This window comes from Syzygium oleosum, unplaced genomic scaffold (genome assembly GCF_021117445.2).
Source record: "Syzygium oleosum isolate NSW1041296 unplaced genomic scaffold, Sole_v2.1 Sole_v2.11, whole genome shotgun sequence".
Classification (NCBI taxonomy): Eukaryota; Viridiplantae; Streptophyta; class Magnoliopsida; order Myrtales; family Myrtaceae; genus Syzygium; species Syzygium oleosum.
In genome coordinates, this window is record NW_026607495.1 from 4,976,545 (window position 1) to 4,998,377 (window position 21,833).

A 21,833-nucleotide genomic window follows, 5' to 3' on the forward strand; every position below is an offset into this window, starting at 1 on the left:
AAGACCAAGTGAAAACTTTTGTTGGATGAATCCCAGAGACAGAGTACACACATGGATTAGATTCGTTATTGGTTTAGTCGGCATAGAACGGAATATGTGTGGTTTGGGCCCATCACAATATGGTGTTTGGATTACTCAGATTGGTTGTATTTAGACCCGTAGGGTCGAAATGATTTGACTCAAATTGACCAATTTAAACCCGTTTTAACTCATTTTCATGCAATACAAATCTACCGACATGTATCCGACACATATCCGACCCGATCCATATTGGCTAAACTACTCAATATTTAACTGAATCCAAATTGAGGTGAGAGCACAGAGCAAGCAACATGAGATCGAGTGAGGGCGAGAGAGAGTCATAAAGGTGAGTTGGGTCTAAGTAAGTTGTGGACCCGTTTAACACCTATATTATTTTGAGTTTTACCATACTAAATCCATTTATGACCTATTTATAAGATATAACTACCTCATATAACAATGTAGCCTATTAAATATGGATTAAGAAATTGATTTATGACCCATTCTGTCAGATTTAGCTATGATTCACATTCGATCTGATGCATGAGGTCCACCTTTTGGCCCACGCCCCACGGACACTATAAACACGGATGGTGGAGTAATTGGCACGAGTCAAAAAGGGCTCCAATATTTTCCACATTTTGGCTTTTACTAGAATGTCACTTTTTCTCGTAGAATTAGAAGAATCCTACACGTACAGTGCAAGCTATAGGGCAAGGGTTGGTGGCAACGCGGGATGGCGACGATGACTAAACTGTCACGTCGGAGATTTTCGTCGAAAATTGCATGAAAGATTATATTGAAGATTCGCACAAAGATTTAGGACTAAATTGACAAAATTAAAAAATTTAGAACTGAATTGATATCCGTACAATAAGTTTAGAACTGATTAAATAATCTTTCTTGATTACGTCTCTAGTTGAAATGAAACTTTATAAATATATCATCAAATTGAACATTGACTAAGAATACAGGAATTATTTTATATTGTTTGACGGAAAAATAAATGAATATGCACAACTCTGCGGAACTGATGGTGTAAACTTGCAGTTCTGAAAATAGAGGGTGCTAAGTTGTAAAGTTGTGAAAAGACAAGTATGTCTTGGGTATAATCTCACAATAAAGCCAAAATTATGGGACGCAAAATTCTGTATCCTGCACATTATAATTTTTTTTACTGGTGCTCTGAAAAATATATACGGGTGATGCATGTATTCTCAAATGTTTTTTTTTAAACGAGATTCACAAGTATCCACCGTGTTCACACTTAAGTTTCGCCTGTAGATCCAGGCGTAAAAATGATATTGCCATAAACTAACAAGGTGTTATTTCCATTTAGATTAATACCACAGAAAACTCTAAACCGGTACACCTGTGATAAATTTTTCGCAAACTAATTTTTTTATCACAAAAAATACTAAACTTGTACACCTATGACAAATTTACCCTAAACTAATTTTTTGATCACAAAAAACCATAATCGGTACGCTTATAAGAATTTACCCTCCTTTTAATTAGATTAATACCATGAAAATCACAAATTGGCAAATCTGTGACAAACGAAAGGGTAAAACCCTAAACTGGTACATCCGTCAACTGTCACGTGTTATCCAACTTAGAAATTTAACAGTAAAATTTAACAGAAAGTAACGAATGGTAAATTTGTTACAAGTATACTAGTTTGAGGTTTTTGGTGGTCAAAAAATTAGTTTGGGATAAATTTATCACAGGTTTATTAGTTTGAGATTTTTCATGGTATTAACCCTTTCCATTTATTCATAAAGAGGCATATCATTTGAAGCCGGAATTAATTTTCCTTGATATATGATAAAATGCATGAAAGGATCCTTGAAGAACCATAAGATGCACCGAAAATCATTATCAAAGAAGACTTTGATAAAATGATCTATTTTTACATAAAAATATATTCGCTAAAAAAAATTTCAAAATGCATTTTCTAAAAATTAGGGATCGAATCCCCCGATAATGGCGCAATGTGACTCCTAACCAACGAAGTGATTTTACATAGTCTTGCACTCATTTATTCGCTGCTTTCCTCTGCATTTCGAAACTATAGACATTGTAGTTTGATGATATCTAAGTTTCCATTTGCATAGGCTATTCATGCATTATATAGTTTATAGAAACTAGAGACTTTTTAGTTTATAGATACCTAAGTTTCCCCTCCTATGGATCACTCATGCATTTTACAAAAATTAGGGATTGAATTTGCCGTTACCGGCAGAATTCGACCCTAACAGACAAAAAGGAGGTCCTGCACCCACATTCTCTATGCATATCGCTGCCTTTACAAACTATAGACCTTGTAGTTTTAGGATCTCAAACCCTAGGTCGAGAATTAATAGTTATGCATGCATTTTGTAAAAATTAGGGATTGAATCCAATGGTAACGGCGTAATTCGACTCCTAACCAAAAACAGCGGTCTAGCACAATCCTGCATTCCCATTTCTTACTGTATTACTCTACATTTAGTATCTAGAGACATGGTAGTTTTTGGACCTCAGGCCCTAGGCCAAGAATTGGAGATCATCCATACATTTCATGAAAAATTAATGATCAAAATCGCCAAAAATGACGGGATTTGACCCCTAACCAAAAACGTCGATTTTGCATAATCGCGCACTCACATTCTCTATTGTATTTCTCAGCTTTTCATAGCAAGGGTCATTATAATTTCAGTACCCTGAACCTAATGTCAAAAATTTAAATCTACCGGGGCTAACGATACAACCTATGGGGTGAATAGGGCTGTCGAAATGGGTCACAAATTCATATTTTAACTCATATTTATAAAAATCGATCATAAATGGATCAGCTTAAACTTATAATATGGGTCAAAACGGGTTTTAAAGAAAGAAAAAAAGGCCAAAAAACATGGGCTTTAGTGGGTTAAGTTATAAACCCACTTTCAACCCAAACTACTCCCTTCTCTTTCCCCCCTCTGCAGACGAAGCAGCAGCACCACCGCTCCTCGCCTCTCTCTCGCCCTCGATTCTCCGCCGCCCCCTTCTCCGCTTCTTCCGTCCCTACGCCTCCGGTCGTCTCCCGGTTGCACTCGCCGCCGCCGCCGCCGCCGCGAGACTTCGTCCCCAGTCGAATGATGTCGCTATTCGAGGACGACGACGACGACGACGACGACTGAGTCGACTCGGGCTGAGCCGACGGCCGCTCGACCCGGTGGGAACCTCCTCGAGGACGCGGTGGGGCTCCAACGCTTCCGCGAGTAGAAGTGGCCGCCGACGAAGATCTCAACCCGGGTGAGGGCGTGATCCGGGATCGGGGGTGACCAGCGCGACGCGAAAGATCCGGACTCGAGTGAGGAAGAGAGGAGCTTCAGGATGTAGAAATGGAATGGTGTCGCCGAGAGAGCCACCGACTGTTGCCTTGAACAAGAAGAGAGAGAGAGAGAGAGAGAGAGAGAGAGTGAGTAGCTGAAGAAGATTGAAGATGGAGATTTACATGGAAGAAGAGAGAGCAAGAGGCATCCAGAGGAGAGACAGATGAAAGAGAGAGAGAGAGAGGGGGAGGTGTACGGACAATATTTTGTGTTTATTCGATTTTTCCTTTTTTTTAAGGAAAAAAAAAGGAATGCCATTGTAATTATAATTTTCACGTCGGATTTATCCAAAAATAAAACATATGTTTCGCTGGATGCATGATTGATGGCATTATCCAAAAATTAAAACATGTTTCAATTTATAGGTTTTTTTACATTTTTTATTTTATTTACTAATTTTTTATTGCTTAATATGATGTGAAGTTTTTATTCATAAAATATATACATGTGAAAAGCTTAAAATAAGTTAAATGGGTGGGTATGAGTTTTCCTAAACTATTAATGTGTTTTGGTAATACAGGTCAGGTCGGGTATGGGTCGAGTACGGGTCAAGTCGGGTATGGATCATAAAAATTACATTGCGTGAAAATGGATCAAAACGGGTTATATGGGTCAATATGGGTCGGATCATATTCGACCCGACCCAAACCCGATCCGACTCGATCCACCCATTTTACGGCTCTACTTCGGACTAATGCTCCTAGAGATTGTGTGCGGCAAAGAACACTAGCTTAGATTCCCACGGACAGCATCTCAATCTCCTCATTTACGTAAGCGCAACATCTAATAGACAACTAATATCTCTCTGTTTTGGTGATTGGTCGTCCCTACCTACTTCTAGAAAAATTTAACAATCGTACCATTCTTGCCGGTGTGGCAATTGTCGAGTGGAGGTAGATCACGCACCTAATGGACGAGGCGATTGCGTATGCCTTCTCACCGTCAGAGGCAATTCGATGCATTCACGTAGGGCTTCTCTACGTGCAGAACCATGCTGTGGATAGGCCCAACATGTCACAATTGGTTCTGATGCTAAGCAGCGAATCGGATCTTCCTCGGCCGAAACAACCCACATTTACCTTTCAAAGCTTAAAAACTCATGATATCCAGTCATCACAACAACAAAGTAATTGGTCCGCAAACGCCATCACTGACACTGTCGTTGAAGGTAGATAATCGATTGTCGTCTTCTGTAAAATTAGTATTTATGTATAGATTGGAATGGCTTGCATCTACATTCTGTTCTAAGGATGAACGGACAGTTCATTTTTTGTGGGATTTGTCATTCAAACAGCTACATGATTTAGTGGGTTTGGCTTTTAGCTGTCTGATAGGCTGATTGAATAAACTATTTGAATCCAAAACCTAAACTTAAACTTCGATTACATTATGGACACAAATGGGTAAATTAGCACAGATAGTTCAAGCAGAACCGCCCTGCAAGAACCACTAGTCAACTTCAAGTGCATCATTGAAGCGAAAACACTTTATAATCCGGCCAAGATCGTCATCAATAACTACATTTACAATTTTCTTTAACCAATCTGCTAAAAAGCCCAGAAAAGCAACAATGGTTGCTTCACTTCAGTGTACCGTCATTCTGGAAGCACCATCACTGAAAATGATGGGAAATGAAAGAACCTTTGAAGATGCAGTCGGAGCGATTGTTCGATTTCGCGACGTCCAAGCAACTCGATTTGGCAAATTACTAGCCACATCAAAAAGGCATTTTCTGGACCGAACTTCATCTGTTGCGGTCATAGCATAGCTCCTGGAATAATATGTGTAGCTCTTTCCGCGGAAACAAATGAAATTAATACATAAAAACACTTGCCCTGAATCTATTTGAATTGAGTCCATTCCGATTCAGACATTCGATTGCACAGACTCTCCGCATTTGAAGCTTACGTGAACTGGGTCCGAATTCAGACAAGAATTTCTAGATAGTACATGTTTCAATAAAAAAACAGACACTCCTTCAAAAGTGGCAATACATTGCTTGAAATTAGGCCCGTCAAATGATTAGATCGGGTTGAATTGACCCGAATTGACTCATTTTCATGCAATTCAATTTTAGCGACCTAAATTAGATCCAACCCGACTCCCCCATTAGACATGCACTATGTTTTCTTTGTTTGAATATTAGTCAAATAGTCACCACCAAAGTTCCCACATCTGTTGCCCTAGGCTAGGCTAAGAAAGTTGAGGGTCATTCCGGTTCAGGTTTCCCATCATAGCTTTACTGTTACAGCACGTTTGCTACGAAAGAGCCGACCCACTCAAAAGTGTTCTACCGTTTAATTGGCGCACGTTGACTTTAGCAGCATGATCAATATGACTGATTCCAGATTGATGGCTTATGTAATGATCTGTAGCATCCAATCTGAACTCCTCACTCTCGTACAAAAACATATCGTGTGAACTCATTTTGCACACCCATCGTGTGAACTCATTTTGCACACCCTTCGTTCTCGCTCCGTATGCGATGGTGCCGTTACACATCGTATCGAAAGTTTGATTTTTAGTGAAGCCGCAGATGCTGCCTCGTGATTGGCGAGGGCGTAAAAGTATTGATCAGGATCTCGTTGACTTGTGCCTTATGAATCCAATCCCCCCTCTTTTCCTTGCTCTCTAACGACCCTTTCCCCAAAAGCGTCAGATTCTCTCTCTCTCCCTCCCAGTCAAACCACAACCATAGAATAGTGATATAGGATCCGTTGCAGAAATTGAAATGCAGTTGATCGACAGGGGAGAGTAGCAGAGGAGACAAAATGAGAGTGCTGAGGCGAGGGGTTTGGTCGGTGGGCAAATCCTTGCATTGGACCCGCGTACATGAGGATCATGTGGGACTCACCTATACACACTGAGGCCCCACTCATCAGAAACTTCAAGTTACTTTCCTTTTATTCTCCCCGTTACTTTCTCTGTTCTCGCACGTTCTCTTCTTCTTCTTCTTCCTCACCCTCGCCGCCGCGTGATCCATCTCGCCCCTCGACACCTTCGCGGCCGCGCGCGATCCTTCGAGCTCGCGCTGCTCAATCAAGCCTCAAATCTCGGTCCGTAGGGGTCATCCTTTTGCGTGTTGAAGCCATGACGGGCTATGTTCGTGTAAACAGGGCAAGCGTTTCCAGGTGAGACACCCTCGTCGCCACGAGATCTTTCGTCGTCGAACAACTCGCGTCGATTTTTGACCACGCATGGGTCAAATTCTGATTAATAGACGTAGCGTATTTTGTCTATTCATCAATTCTTGTTCTGGCCAGAGTGCGGAATCAAGATTCAACCGACACACAGAACTCGCTAGGGTCGTTCAGTCATTCTTATTATGCCACTTATGATTAGTTGGTGCTCTTGCTTGGTCTTCTTCATCCTACTTCAGGCAAGTCAAATAGCCAGGGGCGTGGTTCGCAATATTACGACATCGGAGCCCCTCTTCCCGAACCAAACTCTCGTCTCCCCTGGCCAAATCTTCGAGCTTGGGTTCTTTACGCCGAATGGCTCAGGAAATCAGTATGTTGGGATATGGTACAAGAACTTCACCCCTTCTAAAATCGTGTGGGTGGCCAATAGGGAAATGCCGCTCGTGTACACGGATCAGTCTGCAAAATTAACCATAGGCAGTGATGGGAATTTGAAGCTCGTGGATGGACAACAGAATATAGTTTGGTCTACCAATGCCTCTGGTCGGTCTGATTATACGTCAGCGGCGCTATTAGATAGTGGAAATTTTGTACTGCAAGATGCAAATTATAGTGAAATATGGGGAAGCTTCGACAATCCGACAGACACTCTTCTTCCAAACATGAAGGGGGTAGTAAATGCCAGGACTGGGGAGAAACACTACTTAATTTCCTGGAGAAGCGACAGTGATCCGTCCCCCGGAAGTTTCTTGACTGGGATGACATCGGAGACGCCGCCTCAACCTTTCACTTGGAATGGTTCAACCCCTTACTGGAGAGGCGGGCAATGGGACAAATTGAAATTTATCGGAATACAAAACATGGGCCAATTGTACTTGAGTGTGATCGATATCCGGCAAGATATTCAGCAGGGGACCACTTACTTCTCGTACGATAATTACAAGTACCCGTTCTTTGGATACATGTTTGTTTCGCCTGGAGGATCTTTTAAGATCGTGTATTGGGATGTTGGAGCAAAGGTGTGGTTGACATACTGGGCGGGACCGAACAATACTTGCGAGATTTATGGAACTTGTGGTCCATTTGGAGTTTGTAACTCAATAAATTTTCCTATTTGCAGATGCTTAGATGGGTTTGTGCCAAAGTCAAATGAAGAATGGAACAGTGAAAACTGGACTGGAGGATGTGTAAGAGAGACAGAATTGAATTGCCAGAAAAACACAAGCACATCGGCTTCAACAATCGTAAAGAATGATGTCTTTTGGCAAATGAGCCGGATGAAACTACCTGACTCTGGGGACTATTTATCAGGCATTCGAGATCAAGAAGGATGTTTAAGCTGGTGCCTGAGCAACTGTTCTTGCATGGCTTATTCTTATGTCAGCACCATCGGGTGTATGGTTTGGACTAAAGAAGACCTCATCGATCTTGAGGAATTTTCCACGGCTGGAGAAGATCTATTTGTTCGAGTTGCACATGTAAAAGCAGGTCAGAAATGGTTTCATTGAGATGCGTTTGAGTCGACATCAATCGTCTTTTACATAACTCTCTTTCCCTTTTCAGGAGGACCGCCACATAAAGCAGTTATCATCAGCCTGAGTACTGTTGCCGGGATCATGTTCTTTGCAGTATTTGTTTTTGGTCTTTGCAAATGGAGAGCCAAGAAAATAGGTACTATTAAAGAGCCACGTCAGTGTTTTCAGAGGATTGTTCTTCTATTTTGTTTGATCTTCCATCGCTATGAAGATAGTAATCTGATTCTTCACCAATAATAAACACAGGAAACTTTCGAAAAATTTTAAGGCTCCTTGACTCGGTAGATAAACCTGAAAAGCCGGGCGAACAGCTTAAAGGAAATGCATGGAAAGAGCAGTTGAAGCAAGATGATGCACTGGAATTGACCCTTTTCAGTTTTGATAGCATACTGCTTGCTACAAACAAGTTCAGCACGACAAGTAAGCTCGGGCAAGGAGGGTTTGGCTCTGTTTATAAGGTAAATCCATTCTGCAGGACATCCGTTAAATGAAAATATAGTGATAATTCAAGGTCTAAAAGCTATGTGATTTGCAAAATAGGGAAAGATGAATGATGGGAAAGAGGTAGCTGTGAAAAGACTTTCCAATAGCTCGGCCCAAGGCATTCAAGAATTCAAGAATGAGATCGTCCTAATATCGAAACTCCAACATCGAAATCTTGTTAAACTCATTGGTTGCTGCACTGAAGGAGATGAAAAGATTTTGGTGTACGAGTACTTGCCGAACAAAAGCTTGGACACCCTTCTTTTTGGTTGGCTTTTTCTCTCCGAATAACTATTTTTTGGTAATGGATTTTTCGAAATAGCACTAAAACTTGAAAAGTGTTCTTGTTTGTCATGTTTGTTAGATTCAAGAAAGAAGGCAGAACTCGACTGGGGCAAACGATTCCAAATTATTGAGGGAATTGCAAGGGGGCTTCTCTACCTCCATCGAGATTCTTGCCTTAGGGTCATACACCGTGACTTAAAAGTGAGCAACATTCTTTTGGATGAAAATATGAACCCGAAAATTTCAGATTTTGGGCTGGCACGGATGTTCGAGGGCACTCAAGTTTTGGTGAACACTCACAAAATTGTTGGAACACTGTAAGTTCTCTAGCCCTACTTGAATTATCAATCCCTTGAGTCAATCTTTTGAAGCAGACAGAAATGATTGATTTACCACAACGACCATGTCACTTTATATATGTTTCATGCCGTTGTCCTTGAATACAATTAAAGAGTACATAATATGTTCAACTCAATGCAGTGGCTATATGTCTCCTGAGTACGCCATGGGCGGGATATTTTCTGAGAGGTCTGATGTCTATAGCTTTGGAGTGTTGCTACTGGAGATCGTTAGTGGCAGAAAGAACACGGTCCTGTATGATCAGGGATATCTCAATCTCCTTTCCTACGTTAGTGCCAAATTCAAACCTTAATCGTTATTGTAAGTTCCCTGCAATATTATGACAGTCTTCTCATGTAGGCATGGCAATTATGGAGTGAAGGCAAAGCATTGGACCTAATGGATGAAGCAATTGATGTTAGCTTTCCATTGGAGGTAACAAGATGCATCCACGTTGGGCTTCTCTGTGTTCAGGACCATGCCATGGATAGACCAAACATGACGAATGTGGTTCTGATGATAAGCGGTGAATCAGATCTTCCTCAGCCGAGACAACCTATATTCACTTTCCAAACTGAAATGCCAAATCGTGCTATTCCATGGCAGCAAGAAAGCATCTGGTCTGTTAATACTGTCACTAATACAATGGTCGAAGGAAGATGATAGCTATCTTTCTTCATTTTTATTTTCCTTTGCTGGCAGATGATTTTGTTGTTATATTCCAAGGCATTAGTGTTTATTCGATTCAAGAATGGCTTTAGTCTGCTCAATGCAAAAGGTTGAATGACCTGCTCCACTTTTACATGGATTTTAGGCTGTAAAGCAGGGGCTTGGAATAGCCAGAACTGTTGGTATTATGAAGGGAAACTACCAAGTAATCACCATGAGGTCTCATCACAGTTGCGTTATGATGATTTTATTTTATGGCCTTTTAGATAAAAGACATCATTATTAAAGCTAGACTAAAGTTCCCAAATAAGAATAATCGTGACTATTGGCACAACAAAAGTATGGGAAAATTTCAAATAAGGACCTGAAATACCCTCATTTTCTCAAATAAGAGCCTGAAGTGGACATTGTCTCAAATAAAGGCATGAAGTGCCAAATTGTGTCAAATAAAGGCCTAAAGTGGCCAAATTGTCTCAAATATGGATTGTGACCGGCCGGTGACTATTCCGGTCATCGTGGTTTAGTAAAAAAAATATTTAAGTATATATTTTTTAAAAAATTGATTTTTTTACTTTCTTTTTCTTTTCCTTTCTTTTTTTTCTTTTTCTCTCTTCCCACCTTGGCCGTCGCTAGCGACCTCTGCTGGCCTCAGGTGAGGGCTGCCCTTGTTGGCATCGAGCGAGGGTTGCTCTCGCCTAGGCGGGCGAGGAACACCCTTGCTCGACCCATTCCTCACCAGTTTGGGCAAGAGCCACCCTCGCCGGCATTGGCCAAGGTGATTCCTCACCAGTTTGGGCGAGAGCCGCCCTGGCAATGGGAAAGCATCTTCTCCATGAACACCATCACGAATTCTGGGGTCGATGGAAGATGATTATCAACATCTTTTTTGTTTTCATACACTTGTAATGTTCTGTGCTGAAAGGTCAGCGTTTTTTTTTTTAAGTTTAGCGTTCACTCGATTTGAGAGACTTAAAAATTAACGTTCCCATGAAGTAATGATCGAAATTCTGCATTTTTATTTGCACACAGATTTTGCAATATGAATGTGTATGTCATGACAGGCAACTTTCAGATCTCCTACCGGAAGTGGGATTTATTGAACAAAGGCAATTATTCAGGTGAACCTCTGAGAATCTCTGAGTATTCAAGTGAATCCCTGAGAATCAAGTTGACCCGTATTTCGAATAAGCGTGTCCAGGTTCGTTGGTGTGGCATTTTCTGTACGAGCCATAAGACTTTTTCCCCTTGACAGGGACTTGAAACAATTAGTTATCTTGTGAATGACAAAAGACTAAGCAACTCCTGGGAGGTTACATGCGACCGACTAACCAGCCTTTCGAAAAACTTTTAGCCATTTCATATTCTAAGCTTGGCATAGGTTGAAAAATGAATTCTAAAGTTGGTAGGATTGCCAGGCTTTTAAGAAAACATTGTCAGCTCTAGGCCTTGGAGCCATTTGACAATCTACAATTGAATTTGAGTGCCAGGTATTGTTTGACTGGACTGCAGGAATTTTTCTAGGAAAAACCGGAACCATAACCTGCTCAATACTGGGCTTCGTATCTCTATTGGGATTCTTTCATTACAGTCGTGTATAGAGATTTGAAGGTGCGCAACATCAATCCCAAATTAGGTTATACATGTTGACCTGGCATGGATGATTATGTTAAAAACCACATATGTGATGTGGCATGGCAATGTCGGTCCATGTAGCTCAGAACCTTTTTTTTTGGGTACGATTTTAGAGATGGCTCCCAAAGATATGAGAGGTGACTTGTGCGCAACACTCCTGTTGCTGTAACGACTTAGTCCGACGAGGGCAAGGAGTGGTCACCAGGGCTAGATGGCTTGGACAAGGAGTGGTTTCTAGCATGCTTTTAGGATGGTGAATGGGGCAGAAATTAACCAAACTATGCATTAAATAGGGGGAGAGCGATTCTAAGATATATGTTGCGGAAGCAAGCAATCGAACGAAAAAATTGACCGAATAAGAATATAAATCGGATACTAGATTTACGTAGTTCGATTATAGTGACCTACGTTCATGGAAAGAACAGCAACGAATTCCACTATAGATCAAGCATACAACGGAGATTACAACCGCAAACACTCTCAGTGATTCCCAAGTCTCAATTACACCAAATAACTCACCAAATAATTCACGTAGTGTTTAATCCTACAATTTCTCACGAAATAATCTCTCAATCTCATAAAGGAATTAACAAATCTTGTACAAGATTCAATCCGCTACAAACACTCGAACCCTTGAATGTAATTTGTCATAGAAAGACCCATGAAACTCACTGTCAAGCACTTGTCTCGGCGCTTCAAGTCTTCTCTGGACATGGAAGGCACGAAGACCATGCTCTGCACTCATCAACCGTTGCCATCCAAGGTGTAACGACCTGGGTCCCACTCGCAAGATATTGTCCGCTTTGGACACTAAGTCCTCACGGTTTTGTTCTCCGAGGGCAGCCTATACTACCCCCAGAAAAGGCCTCTTGCAAGTTAAGGCTTCCCAAGCCCTTATAAACTAGCCCATGACTCCCCCCCTAAGCGATGTGGGACAAGAGACATGCCCCCCCTTGCCATCCTAGAAGCCTGCCAGGAGTCGCTCCTTGTCCAGGCCCTCTGGCCCCGGCGACCACTCCCCGCCCTCGTCGGACCGGATCGTTACATTCTCCCCCCCTTTGGGCACAGCGTCCCCGCTGTGGCCCCACACGCGGTCGGGAGTCGGCTCTGATACCATTTGTAACGACCTGGGTCCCACTCGCAAGATATTGTCCGCTTTGGACACTAAGTCCTCACGGTTTTGTTCCTCCGAGGGCAGCCCATACTACCCCCAGAAAAGGCCTCTTGCAAGTTAAGGCTTCCCAAGCCCTTATAAACTAGCCCATGACTCCCCCCCTAAGCGATGTGGGACAAGAGACATGCCCCCCTTTGCCATCCTAGAAGCCTGCCAGGAGCCGCTCCTTGTCCAGGCCCTCTGGCTCCGGCGACCACTCCCCGCCCTTGTCGGACCGGGTCGTTACATTCTCCCCTCCTTCGAGCACAGCGTCCTCGCTGTGGCCCCACACGCGGTCGGGAGTCGGCTCTGATACCATTTGTAATGACCTGGGTCCCACTCGCAAGATATTGTCCGCTTTGGACATTAAGTCCTCACGGTTTTGTTCCTCCGAGGGCAGCCCATACTACCCCCAGAAAAGGCCTCTTGCAAGTTAAGGCTTCCCAAGCCCTTATAAACTAGCCCAGGACTCCCCCCCTAAGCGATGTGGGACAAGAGACATGCCCCCCTTGCCATCCTAGAAGCCTGCCAGGAGCCGCTCCTTGTCCAGGCCCTCTGGCCCCGGCGACCACTCCTCGCCCTCGTTGGACCGGGTCGTTACACAAGGTGTCCACAACAGCACATATTATATCTGCCCAAGAGTTGACCGAATCATGGTCCAAGATGGAGATTTACATGGAAGGAGAGAGAGAGCAAGAGAGAGAGGGAGGTGTACCGACAACATTTTGTGTTTATTCGATTTTTCCTTTTTTTTAAGGAAAAAAAAAGGAATGTCATTGTAACTTTTCATTTTTGACTTTGTTTCTCTTTTATCGGTTTTTACGCATAATTATAATTCTCACGTCGGATTTATACAAAAATAAAACATATGTTTCACTGGATGCATGATTGATCGCATTATCCAAAAATTAAAACATGTTTCAATTTATAGGTTTTTTACATTTTTTATTGCTTAATATGATGTGACGTTTTTATCCATAAAACGTATACATGTGAAAAGCTTAAAGTAAGTTAAATGGGTGGGTATGAGTTTTCGTAGAATATTAATGTGTTTTGGTAATACGGGTCAAGTCAGGTATGGGTCGAGTACGGGTCGGGTCAGGTCGGGTATGGGTCATAAAAATTACATTGCGTGAAAATGGGTCAAAACGAATTATATGGGTCAATATAGGTCGGACCATATTTGACCCGACCCACCCATTTGACGGTCCTAGGGGTGAATAAGTTATTTGAAAACTTTAAGAAATTCTCGTGGAAGTTAGCAAGATATAGTTTGACAGTTGCAGAAATAGATTGAAAGTATCAAGCAAGCAAGTTCTATCGGACAGTTATAGGTAATAATGAGCAGATAGAAAATAGCACCAAAGATTTATAGTTGTTCAATTTTATCTCCAAGCTTAAATCCATTCTTCACACTATCAGGTTTAACAGTGGTTGAGATCCATTAATAATTTTTAAGAGATACTCCAATTAGCAAGTACTGGTTTTATCACATGATAGATTACACTATCAGAACACAAGTACTACTATCACACTTGTACAAATCTCATATCACTAATAACAACGCAACAAAGACTCTACAAAGCATGAATATCAAATATACAGTAGCACAACTAGTTTGTGATAGATAAACGGATGTAATAATGGAGTAACTTTATTTTCAGTCCAACCCTTCCAACTGCTTCGATCCTCTTTATATAGAAGTTCAACCTCCAATCCAACTGCTGGAGATAGTTCTGAAGAGTTAAGAGCCGTTGGGAGTTGATTGGAGCAATTGCCGAGATTCGGATCGCCCATATAACCTTTTTCCTCTGACAATAGCATGGTTTCGTGACATGGAGTCTGATGGTATTGTTACACATCAACTATTTAGTATGATGGTTTGACCAAAATTGGCAGAGTTGTCCGACTCGTCTCCAGTCCTCTTGCCACAGGTTCCCAGCTTGCTAACGACTAGTTCAACGGCCATATTAAGATGATTTTTTTATCAGCACCTTCTAGGAATTGACATTTGCATGATATGTTGCTCCTTATCACTTGATAGTAGCACATCCTCTTGCTAGCATTTCGTTGGTGTTGTCCACCATTTTCCTTGTGGAATGACTTGCCGTCCATTATCCAATGGTCCCCTTGAGCATATCAATATACAAAAGCTTTTCTTAGATGATCACCTTATTATGGTACCTCCAAGTCCTTATGAGCAACTCGTCATATCATACTTGTTCACCTCTTATCGAGATTCTCATCCTTGTAAACGTCCTTCTCTGTACTTACATGGACCATCAATATTATCACAATCTTCCTAAAATTATCATCACTTCAACATGAAGAACATTTGCAATCATCAAGTAGATTTTAAACCAATGATAGTTTGGGATCATGAAAATGCCATAGGGAGTTTTCCCAACAATCTCACCTTTTTTTTATGATGACAAAACTACCTTGCAAATGTGATATAGATAGATAATTTCGAATTTGAAGTTGCAAGTGAAAGTAAAGAACTGCTCAATGAGTTCATGCAATTTTAGGAATGAGCATACGAGCAATTGACAATGTCTCAAAGTATAGATATTATTAGTGGATTACTTGAGATAGTTAATAGATGTTTGAGATAATATGAAAGTCAACACATACACTTCTATTTAGCTTAGATTCCAAAATATAAATTAGAAGAGATGATAAATAAAGCAATCATGAAATCTATTTCAAGACAAGCATCGAGAGGCAACATATCACAGTTGATTTTAACTATTTAGGCCAATTGATGCTTCTCAATGTTTCTCCCCTATCGAATTCATACAAATACATCAAACACGTGAGTAAGATTTCAAAATTTCAGCCCAAGTTTGCATGTTCAATTATTTGGACAGATGTAAAGATAAAACATAAAAACAAATGCATATCAACAATCTCCCCCTTTTTATTATCATTAAAAGACATAAGGCAGTATGCATAAGAGATAATTCCATTCAACAGAAAGTAGCATACACTGGCAGACAAAAACAAAGGAAAATGAACAGCGGCATATACAATCAAAAGAAAAGAAAATAGTTCAATCTTTTCTAGGTCTCTTCTTGTACTGAGAGGAGGGTGTGGTGGTAGCAACAGAGGGATCAAGAAATTGGCCAAGAGGATTAATACAATATAAGGATTGGATGGACCGCTCGATTTTCAGCAAATATCTACGGAGAGAGTTGACATCTATTCCATCAACAAAGGCCTTTACTTCCTTGATCGGAGCTTGAAGCTCTGCATTCGTGGTTGCATCACTCCCCTTGTCCCTCAACAGCAGGACCTCCCCCTGAGCTCTTGCTCTTTCCACACAGGAGGAAAAACGGGTAGTTGTCTTCTTCAGTGGGGTCTGCTTTTGAATAATCACATTGCTATGTTGATTTTGACTACCTCGAAGCTCATGGCATTTTCATCTCTGAACTCATTGACGATCTCAAATTGAACTTTTTCTGCTCCTTGAAAGAAAAACTTCATCCAACTCTCGTGGTCCTGTTTTACTCAAATATTCACTTTCCAAACCACGACTCTTTTGTTTTCACTTTCGCAAAGAAAAATTTCATTGTCACTACGGATGAGTTGGTTGAGATTATCAAAACCGAGTACGGTGTCTTTCAAAAGATTCCCATTAAACGAGATGAAGCCTACAATTATATTTTGGAAATTCCCAACTTTACCCGAGGTTTCAAAGAAATTGTCCCCTTGAACCTTTTACTCCTCAAAGTGAACTTCATTCAAAAGATTTTGACCCTCTTCCTTTGTCCAAAATCATTTTCGACAAACAATGTATCTCGTTATGAGGCAAGAGTTATTTGAGCCATTCTCACCAAATTCAAAGCTTTCTCCCTCTCGCACATGATTTTTATCGACATGTATCAAATGACAAGCAAGAAGATTGGCAAGCTTCCTTACGGTACACTAATCATTCGAATATTTCGGCGCAAAGGAATCGACTTTACTGATGTCACCCCTCAGAGCTTGCTGAACGTAGAATTTGGGAAGAAAACCCTAGACAGAATGATGTTGAGAATGACTCGTGATGGATGCTCCTACTGCAACTTTCCTAGCCCAACTCCAAGTTGATGTTCGGGAAATCAAGACTACCATATCTTCGATCTCTATCTAGTAAAACTTGATTGATCAATCTTGAGATTGGAATGTTTACAATCCCCTCTGCGCTATTTCAGAGGAACCTGAACCTCCTACCTCCTCCAAATGGAGACAACACACTCGCACCTCTTAGATATTGTTATCTTTTGTGTTCCTGTTTTCTTATTACCGATGTTAGTTTGTACTCCCGTGCTTTTGAATGAATGAAGTTATCTTTTGCACAATGTCCATTGTTCTTATAATCATATTTTTGCTGATGACAAAAAGTGGGAGAGATATAGATACTTGATGTGATAATGTTTGAGCTGATATTTGATGATTATAAAAATATGCTAAAAAATCATTAGCATCGAGACATGAGTTAGACAGGGAGAGTTATACGCATTGTTATTATTGTTCTCTAACATTTATCATGTTGTCTCTCAATGTCTGTCTTTGTGATGATTTCTTACTTATCTTATACTTCTGAATCATCATAAAACCGTGGATCCTTGTAATTCTTTCTAATCCCTAAAGATCCTTTAGATTTTTTCTCCTCATTCCTTGAAAATATTATGGAGATTCCGACATTTGCAATGTGCAACTTCTTTAATAGATCAACACTAGTATAGATCTTTACTTTTACAGCAACTTTATCAAATATCAACTTCTCGCATCTGCAAGATAGTTTTATCATCATAAAAATTGGAGAGATTGTTGGAGAAACATCTCAAAGAATTTTGATGATCCCAAAACTACCCTTAGTATAATATTTACTATGATATTTGCAGATGTTTGTTATAGTATATAAAAGACAGAAGTGATATCCAGGAAGGAAAAAGATCGCAAATATGTTATGTTCGTAAGCAGCTCCAACAAACTAAAAGATCAACTGATGGCAATGTTTGTGTTAATGCACATTGGTAATGTTGGAGCAACGACCATTCCATATGATTGTTGCAGAAGTCCAATATAGCCATTGTCGATTGGAGATGCACACCATAAGAATTGGAAGACGTCAAAGTACTGAAAACAGGCTTTCTAACAGACTTGTCAGAGCCATCAGCAAAGGGACAATAGTAGAATCTATTTCGAGATAGCATGCAAATGTTCAGGATAAAGGACTATATGGGCAACTCTGTCTTTGGACAGCAGCACCAACGGATCTGTAACGGCTCTTTTCTTCTTTGAGACATCTGCAACAGGAAGATTGAAAATGCTTCTATATAATAGAAGATCTTGAAGGCCAAACCTTAGAGACGCGCAATATGTAAAATTCAAAAATCTGCTGAACTGTGTTCTTAGCAAAAAAGTGTTTCATTCTCTTACATCTTCACTATAGCATTCTTGCTGGCTTGTAATTGTATGAAAGATCAAGTGTACATGAGTGATAGTAATACTTGATTCATGATGGTGTAATCTATCATCATCTGATTCGATTGGTGTTTGCTAGTTGTAACTTGTCTAGCAGATTATTAGTGCAATCTAGCCCGACTTGTGGCTGTAAATGGTAACAGTGGACGTAAGCTTGGAGATAAAACCGAACCACTATATATCGTTGTGTGCTCTTGTTTCTCTCACTCTTACTTACACCAGCACTCAACCTGTTCATGTTTTTTTGAAATATTTGCCTAATCCAATCTTTGCATAGTAGCTGCTAATTTCCGCAAAACTGTCAAAGTCTTTTAAAAACAACCTATGGACCCCCCTCTAGGTTGTATTGTTAGCCCCAACACTATTGACCAAGGTGATGATGAAAGAACGAAGGAAGTTCTGAAACAAAGACTGAATGAACAGGTTGAGATGGATCGGAAAAGGAAGGCAAAGGCACTTGTGCCTATGCAAAGGCAATCAGCTGCTCATCCACCCCATCCCGAAAAATCACCATCTCTTGTGGATTTGCTTACCTCTCTTGCTGTTGTGCAACTCCAAGCAGATGTCCATGAACTCACGACCTTGGTCGCCTCCATTGGAGAATATCTCGTGAAAATAGAGCGAACCATCCTTAGCCTCAATTGCTACAACTCCATCAAACCAGCCCTAAAACAATCTGCTCCGACCCTCTCCTCCCAACAACACAAGCACTTGCTTCATTTTTAGATTGCACATCCTTACCGCTGCTATCTTGTTTTTGTTGCTAATGTTTGATGTATGCCCCTGCTAATATCAAATGAAGCTTTTGTTTTTTGGCGTTTTAGCTTGTGCTATTCTTTTTGCTGATGATAAAAAGGGGAAGAATGGTTTAGATGCGATATATTGCAAAATGTAATCTAGAGAATATTCAGAAGCGTGGAAAATCGGCATGATTATCTTGTGATAAATTGAAATAATCGTACCAAGACAGGGGGAGCAACGATTAATACTAAGCTTTTTAATAGTTTATTCAAACTGATAACATGTTGTCTCTCAAAGCTTGTCTATGGTTGATATTCATGATTATCTTATCTGTCATGTCTTCGAATTATCATCAGAATATTTCTGGTCTGGTAGAATGAAGCTTGTTGATCATATCACTCAAATTCTTCTAAACCTTATCTTTGTGTTTATTGAAAATCATTTGGAGATCTGAAATCTGCTCAAGTATACTTCATTGACAATCATCATTTATGCAGATATTTTTAATTACTTGCAAAATTCAATACAAAGTTTTATCACATATGGGGGATAGTTTTGTCATCATAAAAAAGGGGGAGAATGTTGGAGAAACATCCCTAAGAATTGTGATCTCCAATCTACTATGATAAGTGCAGACATTTGCGATAATTATTAAAGAGTACATGATATCCATGACGTGTTTCAATTGGAAGAAGATTGCAATATGTCCTTCTATGGACTGACTGTAAATAGCATCAACAGACTATGATTATCGGCTCATGATGATTTCTATATCACATACGAGAATATCAAGTCACTGACAATGTTGGAATAATGATTTTCTGCAAATGTGGTTGTACTCTTCAATATAGTCGTTGGCAGCTAGAATAGCACAGCAAAAGAATCGAATATCGTGAGAGAATGACAAACAGCATTTGTTAGAACTATTAGAGCAAACTGTGATGTGACAGCAGCAATATAACATATTTCAAGAAAGCTTGTTGATGTTTACAGAGAAGGATTGTATCGGCAATCTAGCTCAGAGCAGTAGCTAGTGAAGATTCGTAATGGTTACTTGTTTCTTAAGACAATCTCCAACTAGAAGATTGAAAATGTCTATAGAAGAGGAGTTCATTGAAGCCTAAAGGGTTAGACGAAAAAATCTAGAACAAGCTGAAAAGTGTTCAACATTGTATTGTATTCAAACGCTGTATCCTGAGCAAATAGTGTTTTCTTCTCTCAAGATTTCCAGTATAGTGTTCTTGTTGCTTTGTAATTGTGTGAAGATAAAGTGTACAAGCTTGAAAGTAGCATCCAAATCCTGATAGTGTGAGTTATCATTTGATATGATCAGTGCTTGTAAGTTGTAACTTATTTTGGTGATTACTAGTGCAATCCAGCCCAGCTTGTGGCCGTTGGTCTATAGAAAGTGGACTTAGTGATAAAGGCGAACCACTATAAGTTGTTGTGTACTTCTCCTATCTCCGTTATTCTCTAATCTTTAGCGCATTAGCACCCCTAATATTCCTAATGTTAGCTTGTCCTGATTTCCAAGTATAACTTGCTAATTTTCGCATAATTTTCAAAGTTCATCAAAACAACACATTCATCCCGCCTCAGGGTTGCATAGTTAGCCCCAACAATGTCTACATAGATATTATCAACTGAATGAGTATTTCTAATATGTATGAAGTTTCATTGAAGCGATATAATTCATATCAAATCTTGTACATGTATTTATATACTGAATTTGGATAAATTTGTCGTTTGAGAATGTGCATAGTGGATGCTCAATATACTTAAAATAAAGGGTTAATACCACGAAAACCCCAAACTGGCACGCCTGTGACAAATTTATACAAAACTATTGTTTTTATCACCAAAAACTTCAAACTGGTATACCTGTAACAATTTTACCCGAACTATTTTTTTAACCACCAAAAAGCCCATACTGTTATTGTCACGCCCCGAACCCCTCGAAGCGCGATCATCCCACGTACCGGTCTATCTTGATGCGACGTCCCAGGACGCGTCGCCGACCTATCTCCCAAAACATAGCATAAGGCACATGCGGAAGCAATAATTAAAACACCCGTACAAAACAATACATGACCAAGGGTAGCAGGAACGACGAACAATTAAAAGCCTGATAATCAAGACTTGCATTGAACTTCAAAACATATACAATGTTCACGATACACCAATACAAATCTCCAAACAAAAGCAGGTCGACGGCCACTACTAACAAAATGATTAAGTGGCCAAGGGGGCAGTCTAAGGTGGGGCTACAATTACTGGCCCGACCTAAGGGAGGCTAAGGCTGATCCTAGGAAACTTAATCGGGATCAGATCCTGATGACTCGGACTCAGCCTCGATTATTTCATCCTCTGAATCCATCTGCTCGACCTCGCCAACCTGTTCGGGTTCCTGCTTTATGGGCTCCGGATTCTCATATGGATCGGGTACACCAGGCAACCTCTATCAGGAGTCTGAAAAACGGGATTTAAACAACTATGAGACGAATCTCAGTGAGTAGGCCTCCTAAATCGAAACTAGGCTAACATGCACCTCCCGACAAGCAAATCAACACAACAACGGACAATAATATCAATCAAACGACCTAGGCCCTTGAGCCCGGTTCGCTTACCTTGCTGACCCTGCAGGTTAAACAGTTCGACATAAAAATCACGGCACATACGTGGTACACATTTTCACACGTACGCCATACGCATGTTCATACTCAAAGTGTTCATCTCGCATGCCATTCACCGAGTCTTGCACACTCGCACACTGGCCCATGCATTCTTATGCATGCAAATGTCATCATCATGCCATGTTTCATTCTGGCTCACACTGCACACTAGCATATAGCTCATTTTTAATTAGAAATTGACCCGAAGGCCACGGCCCGAAGGCTCACAACACTCCACGGCCAGCGTAAAAACGCCCCAGGCCCAGTGTCTCTAACCTGCTACAAAGTGCATGAGGCGCAACACCGATCTCCTTACGAACCAGAGCCTGCTA

The 21,833-nt window shown here is 40.7% G+C and overlaps 1 protein-coding gene across 3 annotated transcripts; it reads left to right on the top strand.

Annotated features, from left to right (window-relative positions):
• Positions 1-6,068: 6,068 nt before the first annotated feature.
• Positions 6,069-10,076, top strand: LOC115673803 (G-type lectin S-receptor-like serine/threonine-protein kinase At1g61370). Of its 3 annotated transcripts, XM_056315713.1 has the most exons (8): positions 7,395-7,539; positions 7,641-8,008; positions 8,084-8,191; positions 8,302-8,513; positions 8,596-8,806; positions 8,903-9,140; positions 9,304-9,451; positions 9,523-10,076. In XM_056315713.1, the coding sequence occupies exons 1-8, from the start codon at positions 7,526-7,528 to the stop codon at positions 9,823-9,825; spliced, it is 1,602 nt and encodes a 533-aa protein (XP_056171688.1). In that variant the 5' UTR covers positions 7,395-7,525; the 3' UTR covers positions 9,826-10,076. The 3 variants fall into 3 exon arrangements, with proteins under 3 accessions (XP_030451901.1, XP_056171687.1, XP_056171688.1); XM_030596041.2 differs by having other exon boundaries at positions 6,069-8,008; positions 9,523-10,073; XM_056315712.1 differs by lacking the exon at positions 9,304-9,451 and having other exon boundaries at positions 6,072-8,008; positions 9,523-9,700.
• The last annotated feature ends 11,757 nt before the right edge of the window (positions 10,077-21,833 follow it).